The sequence below is a fragment of the Acanthaster planci genome, linkage group LG17 (genome assembly GCF_054643075.1).
Source record: "Acanthaster planci isolate LZ-2023a linkage group LG17, COTS_SCS, whole genome shotgun sequence".
NCBI classification, from domain to species: domain Eukaryota; kingdom Metazoa; phylum Echinodermata; class Asteroidea; order Valvatida; family Acanthasteridae; genus Acanthaster; species Acanthaster planci.
The window spans coordinates 4,125,541-4,138,505 of NC_141793.1; the positions used below are offsets into that span (position 1 = coordinate 4,125,541).

Sequence of the window (12,965 nt, forward strand, 5' to 3'; positions counted from 1 at the left end):
CGGTACATACATGTGCAGTGCAAATTTGGCTTTATCGTGGGCGTAAATGTAACCCTCCACATCTTTGACTGGGAGGGGGGTGAGAAGAAACATGGCACTCATTAGCAACGTACGGATAAACCACTAGCAGTTGAGGGAGGGGTCAATTTCAGGTTTTTTTCCCAAGCAAATTGGCTCTTTTCATCTCCTTTCATCCCTTTTATCTTTCTTTTAATCTTTTGGGGGGGGTAGACAAGTGTTCCCCTTACTCCCTCTCCTGGCGCCACCCATGAAAGGTAATGATGCTTTAAACTGGGACTGAGCTACTGGAACGTGCATGTACCATATGCTTAAATCTAACAGTACATTTAAAGGTTCAACTGCCACATAAATGCACCATGTGTAGTGCATTTAACAGTCAAGTTTACTTTTATCACGATGCATGAAGTCTCAGGGTTATCTCAATGGCAGCACTGTACATCTTCAAACAGATGGTCACCCGTATTTTCCCATTCATACGGTACATGTAATGCATGCATCATGCTCACAGATAAACTGACAGGTACAATGTACATGTATGTGCATATATACCAGTGTTGTAGTGGAGACCACTTGAGATCTTCACAAGACCAACACAAGATCTTCAGTCTGAATTCAGGTCACGGGCCATTCAAATGAACTGCAACAAAAGCGTTCCTTTGTCATTGTTCACTCTGTTACTTGTGACTGGCGTTGTGATGGTCCCGACTATAACACTGATTGTATGTACATACACAAAATGTATCAGCATCCGTTTACCTGCAGTCACTTTCTCTTTACATTGAGATAAGCTTATTGCAGCGTTCATTCTGATATATATATGCAAATAAACAATATCTATATATCCAAGTACATGTACATATTACACATACCTGTCCATATGTAAACAGCAAAGTGAAAACTACTCTCAAGACCAAAAAACGATTACTGTTCTTTCACGCATCCGTTATCCTTTTGCCATTTCATACATTTTAAAAATTTGCTCAAAGCCAAAAAGTGTACATAAATTTAGACAGCAGCAAAGCTATCCCAAAATTTCTCCATACATGTATACAAAACAGAATGATTGTAACTGTTCAAATTCTTTGAAAACGTAATGTGCATGTGCATACATGCAACAGAACACATGATTTGGAACAAAAAAACCACAAAATTGGGATTCAAAATAATAAAATAAAATGAAGCAAATGTCGAATGAAGTATTACTATTTTCTCAGCATCTGTTTAGCTAATAGTGTTACAGCTGTCTGTTGCAATAAGCATGATGGGGGGAATATGTAAATCGTTTGGTTGGGTAATCCTTGAAAACAACCAAAAAAAGGTCCTTGCTTCCTTTTAAGAATGACTGTCCGCCATACCTGGTGAAAATTGCCCCCGCAAGCTGTTTTGTAATTCAACTTGGCCGTATTCATTTCTGAATGTTTACTCACATATCTTACTTGTGAAAATGTTTACAATACCTGAAAGTTGGCGTGGAAGCCCGACTGTAGATCAGATTCAATGTTGCCAGGGTCCAGGTAAGCAATGCTCATGAGAAACCCTGGTCCGGTGAACGCCCACAGCTTCCGGAAGCTGAACGAATACTACAAGAAGGGGGAAAAAGAAGAAACAATTCAATAGAAATCATACACAAGTAACTGATGTAAATTAGGGTGATGCAAAATAATATGAAATATAGCAATATTTCATTTCAGATCGTGTTCAGTCCAAAAGGCTTTCAAGTATCAAACTCACACGAATCATTTTTAACACCAGAATGAATTTTTCACTCTGATGTATACAGACTTTAAAAGATTAAATTGTCTCGCACTGTCAGTATTAGTTCCGACAGCAATTTGTGCAAATTAAGTAAACACAATCGATATAGCATAAACGTGAAATGAGAAATAAAAGCAGGCTGTCATTCTCAAAAACAAATATTTGCATTAAACTAAAAAGGCATAATTAATTCAGCTTTTAACAGGTTATAAATACTGTAAATTGAATAAAAAGAGCACAAAATGTTCAATGCATTCACACATGTATTTATGCAATGTACATGTATGGCACGTATACATGTTTAATAAGAGAATGTGTGACATTAAGTGTGTGGCATTAAGTGTGTGACATTAAGGCAGGTTCATACTTGGTGCAAAAGCAAACATGAACACAAAATTGTGACATCCGATCAAATATTCGCGTTGTGAATTGGTAAAAATTCAACACATTTCAACTCGGGTAAAATTCGCTGCGTCTTTTTGAAGACGTCAAATTTGCTTTGTTTTCGCATTTGCCTGAAGCATGAACCGGCCTTTAATGTGTAAGAAATGTAGACCCAAAGAAATGCTTTTTCGTTAATGAGAGGGACTTTCATGTCTCATGCTTTTGGAAGTGCCAATACCAGCACATCATATTAAATGAGCAGTGAAGAAAACAAAACTTCTTCAATAAAAGTTGATTGTTAGTGGAAAAGTATGACTTGAAAAAACAGTAACCTCAGGCTACTGCATGTACAAGAGAGTATTCCCCAAGAAAAGGGTTTGATTTCCAATTATGAGAACAATTTTCCTCATGTAAGAATATTCAGTCTTAGGCAGGTCACAAATGCACTTTGAAAGGATGCATGTAGACACACAGAGAGAGCTACATGTACAAGCAGACCACCGATAGAGCCACAAGCTCTTCTGGGGCCTTGTCTTACCAATGACCATGTCAACCACTGGTTAATTTTTCCCTGGAACCAGGCAAAATGAACCAGCTGTTGAGTAACGATTGCAGATCAAACCTCGCCCAAAGTGAACCTATGATTTCTAATTTGTTTTGGTAGATGAGGCTAGCTCTGCTCCCCACAAAAGCAAAGACAAATGTGAGTTTCTGATGTCTCAACAAGTTATGCATTGCCAAGTTAAGCTGAACAAAATTTCAACTCATTTGTAAGTTCCATACACATGTAGAGGTAGCACTGCATTTGCCAGTACAGTAAATGAAAAAGGGGAATTACATGTTCATGTACACAACAGCAAGAAGAACAGAACGGTAAAGTAGCTTAAACACTGCAAGAAAAGGATAGACTGACACGATTCAAGCTTTTGAGTACACACAACTGATGTACAGGTGTATGTGTATTTCCTCCAACCGACTTTGTCCAGAAATTAAGCTACATTGGAATTACCAACTGCTGTAATTTAACCTGTATTATGAGCATCCATTAAAGGCCACTGAACTCGACTTTCTGGTCTGACTACAGAGAGCTTTTGGCTCAGTGTCATTACTGTCCTTAACAGAGACATAGCAAGATAAACAAGATGAGGCTTCGTGAAAGTATCTGTGCTTTAATCATGATGACATAATTAGGCTTTAAAACGTGACCAATGTATTCAAAGTTTGGCTGCACCTTGGAACAGCAGGACAGCTTCAACAGCAATGAACAACTTTGATGGACGAGGGCTCCAGAGTTGCTGTGAAATATTCGTTTAAAATGAGACTCCAAATCAAGAGAGAGTCCCTTGTTTGGCTGAACCTGCATAGCCTACCCAACATTCCCCAAAGCAGGAGTAACCGTGTCACCACGTCGATCTCAAGATTTCACATTTATTCTCCAGTGTGCTGGTACGTCAACAGAGGGCTGAGAAAGCCTAGGTGCAGGATCAGAAGGTACGAAGCGTTAACCCTAACACTCCTCAATCCTCCAACAGGTGAAGGATTGAAGAGGGTTAGGGTTAACCCTCTGTTGCAATCCCAAGTACAAGAACCAAAGGGATAACAGTCAGACAAGAGTTACCGTACATATTACACAGTGGATATACAGTTCTTCCTGCTGTGGGCTGATGCCGATGTTCAGTGTGACTTGAGATGCAAAGCGCATGGATCATTTGCCGTGTTAGATGAATAAGATGTTCATATACTTGACCAAAAACAACACAACGCAAACAATTCCAAAATATGTAAATCTTTCTACAAATTTTCACAAACATTTGAATGGACAGTTACCAGTCATTTTTTTTTTACTTTCTAGCAGAACACAATTCAGTATGGTTGTAATGTCTCTTTGTAAAACTGAACGCACGACACACCACACATCAGGCTGTCAGTGCCTGTGACTCGAAATATGGACAGGCCTTTCATATTTACATGTACATGTACTTACTACACATGCTATGCCAAAGTGTTTTTAAGGGGTACAGACAGTAAAGCACGGTTTACTGGCCATAGAAAGAAGCAAAATTTTACTTTGAACAGAAAGTTTCAAACAGATTAGATTAAGGATTCTCATGCATTTAAATGAAAGAAAACAAAAACCATGGGCACTGTTCATGGATACTTGCTGTCAATACACTGAATACTATACATGTATATTCAACATGCTGCCTCTCACATGAGCACAGTGTACGAAAAAGAGCTTTTGAGAAACACTGTAGAAAGAAGTTAAATATACGAGAATAACTGGGGTCTCTATTCGACAAGCTATGCTTTTTAGAGGCCTCCATCCACTGTACCGGTAGCACTCTATTGTTAATATGGAATGTTTCATATGGAAAATAAACTGAAAAGTGAAGTGAAGTGAAATGAAGTTAGGTAGTGACAGTACACGAAGTAATATCTTGTATTCGGTTCAGATCCGAGGCGAATAAGAATACAATAACATTTATCATTGTCATGGTAATGGTTGCAAGGTTAAGTGGATAGGTGGTATTGTGAACAGCGTGTGGTATACAGTGCTAGTATGGAAATATGTCACTTCACGCTTGTCACTGTCGTATATACATGTACATGTAAGCAGAAGAGCAAGCCTTTTATTTACTTAATCACTGCTTTGCTAGCCTGAGAGCGGTGGATTGCATAGGTCAGGCGTATGTTTCCGCTTTTCCCAAACAATGAAAAAAGACAGGTTTTTGTGATTTTTTGTATCTGGCAACCACCAGAAGCAATAGATAATTTTCCCTCAATTGCAATTCTGATTAATACGATGTAAGAATATAAAGAGAAAAAAATTAGCGTATAAGAATGTTTACACTAAGATTAGTGTAGGCCGTAGAAATCAGGATTCATTGAATGGAGATTATCAGCAACACTTGATAAAACGTTCTCATGTTGAATCATGAGAGAAAGTAAGGCCGGCTTATTGTTTGTAACATTAGCAGTTATCAGTATAGTAAAAGGGGGCAGGGGTCAAGCTGGTTACTGCAGCTCGCAGGGTGTGTTATTTTGGTAGATGACGGAATTAATTGATTTAAAGGTTCTTTAAATATGGACAAGTAGCTTGCTTTTATCTTTTTAAATTGACTGCTTTATACATGTACATGTAGCTTTTAGAAGCTGTTAAGCTGCATTATCCCCTTGTGTAGAAATACATGCATGATGGAGGCTCAGCTAAGCGACTGAATGGAGTTTTCCTCTTGCCTCTGCTCCAAAATAATTCTACTGTTTCCAAAGATGGCACAGTTTCCCCAATGCACATTTGAAGAGAAGTCAAGATGGGTAAGTAATGTAAGTCTCAGGCCACTGGAGGATCACTCACGGTGTCAGTTCAAGTCACTAGTTTTTCCAACAAACTGCAGCCAACATATTTCTTCATCATTGCGGATTATTCATTTCTTAGAATTATGAATTAACTGTGCTTTACTACGGAGCCCCTAAAGGGACATCCCAATTTTTTTATACCTTGCGCATGACTTATTATCTCGTGTGCACAACTTACACTAAAGCTTTTCCAAATCTCCGAGGATAGAAGCCTCGTGTTCAGGCCACCTGATGTACCATACAATGCTCGACCTGTCGTACTGCATGCAGTCGGGATATCAGTGGTAGTACACGTACATGTACATTATGTAACATGGGCACCACGAGTATGCAGCACTATTATGTGACGATAAGTAGTGCGCACCAGATAATAGAATTATTGGGATGTCCCTTTAGGGGCTCTGTACTTTATAGCATTGCAATCAAAAGTTTATCTGAGAATGGACAACTCTCTTCACAATTCCTGGGAAATTCCTTTTCATTTCACAACGCATGTAGAATGTGAAAAACTTTTACCACCGTGGGATAAGATTTCCGCGCCTTTTCACACAAGAGGGAAAAGATCTTCACATCTTTTCATTTCCAGTCCTTGTGAAATACGTATGGGGACGTAAACAGGAATTCTTTTCACAAAATTTCCCACTCCTATTCAGTGTTAACTTTGATTTTTTTTTCCATTTGCGCAGATAAGATGCAAACTTGAGTTTTGGCTTTGTTCTTCTCAAGCTGATCCCAATGAGCTGTGTAGAACGGTGATCAAGATGTTTGCACTAGTACATGTATATGGTTTGAGTCTGGTCTGCACGAGCTTATGAATTTGAAGTGACACACAATATCGGAAATCATCGAGTGCAATAAAACTGATGTGCAGGTATCAATTTACTGGTATTTACAGAAACGTATTAATAATTCAACGACATGCTGCACAGCAACAAGGCATTTGCAACCCAGGAGAAATTCTCCTATTACATGTGGAGTGCTGAGTGGCCTCGTAAGAGTATTGAATTTGTAATCAGTGGGTAAAGCCGCAGCTTGTGGGTTCAAATCCAGCCTGGGGTCATGGTGCACGAGCCCTTGGGCAAGGCACTTTGTCACTCATTGCCTCTCTCTACCCAGGAGTAATTGGGTACCCTGTGAGGGCAGAGATGGTCATTGTGGTTGACTTAGCTGTTTTGCGCTGAAAATGGCAGCGTCGATCTGTACACTCCCCAGGGAGCTGAGATGGTATTTGGAATGTTTCATGGGCCCGATGAGCAGGGGTAATAATAATGTAGGTAGTGTCTAGAACACTAGTCCCGTTGGACATGTGCACTTCACAAATTCCCACAATTGTTATTATTATTATTACATGTACACATTCTTGTAATTATTCAAAGTAAATGAAGTTTAGAGAAGTTTACAGGATGTTGGCATCTGTGATTGTCATGAAAATGCGATGACACTGCAAATGCTAATGTCAGTCACAAAATCCGGTGCCAAAAGGGTTATTCTATAAATTTAGAGTCCAATTTTTTCCCGTCCCTGTTACACCTGGAATATGCTTTTTTAGCATTTTTTAGAAGTCATTCTTTGATTTCCAAGACTGAATAAGTACTGCAAATTACTGGTACCTGCCAAACAAATGAAACTGATTTCAGTGCTAAACAGTATCCCTTGTCAAAGTACACGTACGAGTACACATATCAGGTACCGGTATAACTGGGACGGAAAAATGTCACCAAATTTAATAGAATGACCCCAGAAAGCCATTCATTTACCGTGCAGTGCACTCGTGACAATGGTACATTGAGGAATCGGGTACATTTACATGACTGCAATGGTTGGAAGAAAAGTTCACATGAACATGTACAAACAGTGATGAACTCTAATGTAGGAGTGTTGTAATATTGTGTACATGTAGATGTACATACTATATTTGTTCGCGTTGTGAGCCCAATGACCAGGATTACTAAATATGTACATGTAAATTGTGAAATTCTATACCTTGTCTTTGTCTGTTAACTGAAAATTTAAGAAAAAGATGAAGATTAAGAGAATACGGTATTTAAAAAAAGCAACCTTTATGACAGAAATATACTGTACAATCATCCAACAATTACTTGCAAGTGAATTTTCAAAGCAGCACAAAAGTTTGATTGCAAAGAAAAGAAATGTGACCCAACCGTACAAAATGAGTCATAACTCTAGCTGTGTGCCAAGGCTTTTAACAATAGGCCGATTTACGGATGAGGTCAATCTTTGTTTGTGCACTTTCCTATGGAGTGGGGGGGGAGGTGTCCACGGTCCACTGAGACCACAGGAAAGCAACCATAGTGTGGCATCATCGGCACAGAGGTCTAGAGAGTACCAGAGATGACTACATGTACATCACGTTCACAATTACATGTATGTGTGTAAAAGGCAATAGCGAGCGAACCAGCTAGTGAACCTACTCCATTCATTTACACTGCACTCCCTAGTTTATTTATTAACACCTGTTCAGCTGACAGCGCATTTAGCGCCAATTACAGGATGATAACGAGTGAAGAAGACAATAAAGAAATGTTCAGTTTTAAAGGCGGGAGGAAAACCCCGGATGAATGTTTCGGGGGAAACCCATGGACTCTGGTAGGGACCTAAACCCAATCCACATGTGGACTGAGCCAGATTCGAACCCGGACCGCAGAGGTGGAAGGCGAGGAAAGAAACACTACGCAAGCCTGACAACCCTGGTCCAACGTGACGTCACACTTCGGTACTCTATTGTTCCACTGGGGATCAAATGTGCCTATCTGTTGATAAGATCTGTCATAGACACAAATAAATACCGGTGCATGTACATCTACGAAGTATGTTAGATTTTCTAATGTACATGTATAAAACAACTTGACGACTCATTTTGTAAGATCTGGTCACAGATAAGCTTCACATCTTATTATTATTTCGGCTGATTGAAGCAGAGGGCAGACATGACATTGATCATGGCAATGCATCAAGCAAAGCTGTTAGCACGTCAAAGTTATATGTACATGTGATGCTTTACAACTGCCATTTTAATTGGCAATGACCAAGCTTTGACAATAACCAAGTTTTTTTTCCCATGCTCCATGTATCTGTGCCTTACTTTCTCTGGCTTGTCAAACATGAGCTGGAACAATTTCATGGGCTGAGCCTGCAACGGAAAGACATTGATTAAACACAGAGGGGTTAGTCAATGCCAACAATCCAGTGGGACAGGTGTAATGTGTGCTTTGTCAAGGTCTGCAGGATTATTAACCCTTACCATCTTCAATCCTCCAAAATCCTCGGGGCAATTTTGGATGGTCTTGGAGGATTTTGGAGGATTGTGGCTGATACAAGATAGCAAAAGATGCATTGTGTCAAGGTCTAGGGTTAGACCTTATGTTGTTTATGCTCAGCCACAAATACAAGCCTAGATTATTCATGAAATCATCCATATTCCATGCTGAACCTGGGTATCATTCGCACTACCTCAACATAATGGCAGGATTTGCCAGAGGATTTTGAAACATTGAGGTGGGCACACCTTTGGGGAACATGCATGTACGGTAGGCATGCATGTACATGTATGCAAGAAGTATTGCAGGATGTTGGAGGATCGACGCTTTATCCAATTTTGTTTCTACGTGGGATCCAAAATTGGAAAATTTTGCAAAGGGCAAGGATGTAGCCTAGCAATTAAGTGCCAAACAGGTTTTAAGGGTAAAAATTTCGAGACAGACGTTAGCGTACACGATGTGCTGGGTTACTCTTTACTGGCACTTTTGATGTCAAACAAACAGTACATGTATGCCACTTTCAAGAAATAGTCAACTTTTACTCTTACAAAAGAACATACTAGTCAACAAGCACATGTATGGTGTACATGTACATGTCATGATGTGTAGATACTGAACAAAATGTACAAATGTACCATTTTACAGTGGAATGTACAGTACAAGGCATGTGCATTTACACTCCATACTGGTTATGTTGGTAATGAGACCCGGGTGGGACCAAGAGAGGGCACAATTTTCCCAGCAACAGAGGCTCCTTTGGTATGAACTGCAATTCACTGGTACACAAAAGGCGATAAAATGCACGCTACATGTATGCAGTCGCATCACTACCAACCAAATGAACACGCCCCACCAACATGACTCCTTTCAACTGATGAGGGGTGCTTCTGCTTACTTTGTACATTTGTTATGCATGCAATTATGTACAACGGTATGTGAGCATGTCAGTGTACAATTGTGAGGCATTGCTCAGACATGTACATGTACAATGTATATCCACACAATTATGTGGTCCTAGTCACCATAAGTGCGAATAAATAATATAAATTAGGGCAATTTTAAACACAGTCCAGGCTACCAGCACTAATATCCCTCATTTTCAATGCATAATTATTGGCACTTTTTGATACAAAATTAATTATACGTTGGTAATTCCTCAATCAACAGATCTGAATGGGGCCCAATTTCAAATGGGGCTGCTTACTGTTGAGCAAATTTCTCTTTTGCTACGTGTAACTACAGCACAAAAATTTGCTTAACGGTAAGCATATTTTAAAGGCAAACATTTCACGGGCGCTAAGCACACAAAAAATTCTTTGAGTGCGTACAGACATTTCCATTGTTACATCACTAAATTGAGCAAAGTTTTCCTCTGAGGTCAGCGTGCCTTTTGTAGTGCTTACTGCTCACAGTCTCCATGAAATACAGGGAGCCTCTGACAGCGTGCATACACACAGTCGTATTGTGCTGTCAAATTGGGCCCAGGTCGGAGGTTTTTGGTTGATGTTGGAATACATGTACATTATAAATTATCAATTGCATCTGAAAGTTTCAATTAAAATTCCTTACGGAGAAATTTCTGCCATCTGAAGTGAAAAAACAAAGAAGAAATCCTGCAGTACCGCAGATGAAGAAACGGCAAGATCTCACTGCTAATCTTTATAACTACCATCTAACACAAAGGCATACATGTACGCGCAAGTCTTCAAACTTACATTTTCCTCTTCTGGGATGGGTACACGTTGCTCAAAGTCGGGGTCCTCCTCCGGTACCGGACCTAAGCTCCTGCTAGGGTCGCCGCTCACTGCATTGATGCTGTTCATGTTGTCCAGCTGGCCGGACAAGCTGTCGTCTGAGTGGTTCTGCAGTAGGCCATACTCGGGTTGACCACCCACTGCAAGGATCATTTCACAGATCGTTAGTGCAAAAGCTGTACTCGGTGCTTACTTACATGTACATATGTATTACAGAAGGTCACAGTTGCTGAAGCGCTACTTAACGGCTCAGATGGGCTATAAGAGTTGCATGCCTATTGAACTTTGTAGTGTTTTGACACTTGTTTACAATACGCACAGCAACAAACAAGGGTACATTGTGCATGTACAAAGACACTGTTATGAACAACAGGGCAATGTGGAATAACTGTTTGCAAAGTTGGGATTTGCCGTACATAAACACTATTAATCTTTATGAATTTGACATGCTGTTCACGTACATGTTAAGCTAGATGACTGATTCATCTGTAATCTCACCACGTTTCTTTCCTTTTTTTTTAAATGGAGACCGTAAACGGGTGTACCCATGATCCTGGCTTACGAGACATCTTTCTTTCAGGGCCGAGCATAGAGATGGTGGTTGTGGTTCTGTCAGCCCCAAAATGACTGTAAAGCAGAGCTGGGCCCTGTTCTTTGCTTTAAGCAGAACTACACAGTACAGGTGAACTGGCGGGAGAGTAACACTGCAGGAAAGTGCTCATTTGTAGGGCGCAGTCATTTGATCGAGATGATTACTCGATCTCTGTCGATAATCTCAACTTCAGGCGATTGCCTTCTCTTTCTTATTTGGTTGTTGAAGTTCGTTGGGAAAAAAAATTACCGAAAGGCAGAGATTTCATACAGGATTGACAGACAGGTTCTCATCAATGTGTAATCACTAATGAGGTTTCCAATATCACCTTAACAGCGCTGCCATAATGGTTACTCAATACTCACTCAGTGTCAATTCCCGTGCTGAGCCCAGTTCCTCATTACCTTGTGAAGATGTAGCCTGTCCCATGGTGTCTTCCTGTTTGTGTACATCCACTGGTACTTCTTTGGCTTCATCAGCAGACATCTTACAAGGCTATAATCAATTCTCTAAGCAACAAACAAAAAGAAACTACCAAGCAATAGTGAGGCACTACATGTACATGTACATGTACAACAACCTTTGTCTCGCTGCTCATGCTACTAGTAGGCCTACATGTACATGTACCAGTAAGTACATGTACACGTACCGGCACATGTGCATGTATGTTTCCGAATAGCAAAATGTTAGTGGTCGTGCCAAAGCTGACCCAATTTTGGCAACAAATGGTTACTTGTACATGTAAGTACTTCTTTGCACAAGTTTCTGCATTAGTACTCCAGTAAGAAAATAAGTTCATGCTCAGTACACGTTAGCCAACAAAAGATTCAAACCAAAAGGTGCAGCTCAGCAGAGCGTCTCATGATTTACCAGTCTTGTGATGAACAGCTGCATGACTGCAGAGCAAAAGCTGCAATGTCACCAGCACCGAGCATCATTAGTGACTGCAATGAGTGTTCTCCATCCCACCTGCAGGACTTGCAGTAGGCTCCAAGTGCAATAATGTACATGTACATGAAACAGAAAGGAATGGATCATGCCAAATTGATGCAATGGCTTTCAAAAGATGAAACACGCAGTGCTCTCTACTTTTCTTGACTTTTCTTTCTAAGCCACAGCATGCACTTACCCATACATGCGCGCGTATGAATATGAAGCCATTTAAGCGGCTTAAGGATTTTTTGTTAGTTGTCTAGCATGAGAGTTTCAGGCAATGTGAAAGATCACAGCAACCCGTCACCTGTGGTGGATCTTGTGAGTGCACCTGGAACCTCCCCCTACCCTCCCCATGTCCCAACCCATGTTTTTTGTGGATACCCTTGTTTTGGGTGGATGCCCTTTTTAGTGATTTCTTCTTTCACTCTCAACTGGTTAATGAATAACTTCCACCCAGATAAGAATACATCCACCCGTGCATTTGGGTTTTACCTCCATTTGGGATGCCCCTCCCCTTTGTCTGGGCATGGCACAGATTTTTTTTTGTCCCAGGAGGGGGGGCACAGCACTTGCCAGCAGCAAACAGAAATCATCTGTAACAGTTGAAGGGGTCGATTCTCAGGTACAGGGTACATGAATTTTTCAGACAAACTGGGTGAGTTTCATCCGCTTTCCTTGCATTTCTTTCGCCCTGTCTTTTCATTTTGTCCTGTTTCATTTTTGTTAATTGTTAATTTTTTTTTCTCAAAGAGGGACATTCCGGCCCCCCTCCCCCAAGCAACACCCATTTGTGAGCGCTGGATCACGCACCACTGGTAACAGTGCTTGAATAACACGGGCAGCATCAAAGGAAAAAAACTGCAGTTTGGATGTCACGGCATACATCGT

The 12,965-nt window shown here is 40.4% G+C and overlaps 1 protein-coding gene across 11 annotated transcripts in view; it reads right to left on the bottom strand.

Moving 5' to 3' along the window:
• The window catches only part of LOC110979328 (natural resistance-associated macrophage protein 2-like), a 34,530-nt gene that overhangs the window by 15,430 nt on the left and 6,135 nt on the right, over positions 1-12,965 (bottom strand). For 3 of the 11 annotated variants that reach the window (XM_087148173.1, XM_087148172.1, XM_087148171.1), the window contains 5 exons: positions 11,507-11,650; positions 10,511-10,689; positions 8,621-8,668; positions 7,501-7,518; positions 1,479-1,601 (listed from right to left, as the gene is read on the bottom strand). In XM_087148173.1, coding sequence (XP_087004299.1) covers positions 1,479-1,601; positions 7,501-7,518; positions 8,621-8,668; positions 10,511-10,689; positions 11,507-11,627 — 489 coding nt within the window. In that variant the 5' untranslated portion in view covers positions 11,628-11,650. Of the gene's footprint in view, positions 1-1,478; positions 1,602-7,500; positions 7,519-8,620; positions 8,669-10,510; positions 10,690-11,506; positions 11,651-12,011; positions 12,130-12,569; positions 12,671-12,965 lie in introns of those variants that run through there. The other 8 variants (XM_087148177.1, XM_087148176.1, XM_087148179.1 and 5 more) reach the window with 7 other exon arrangements.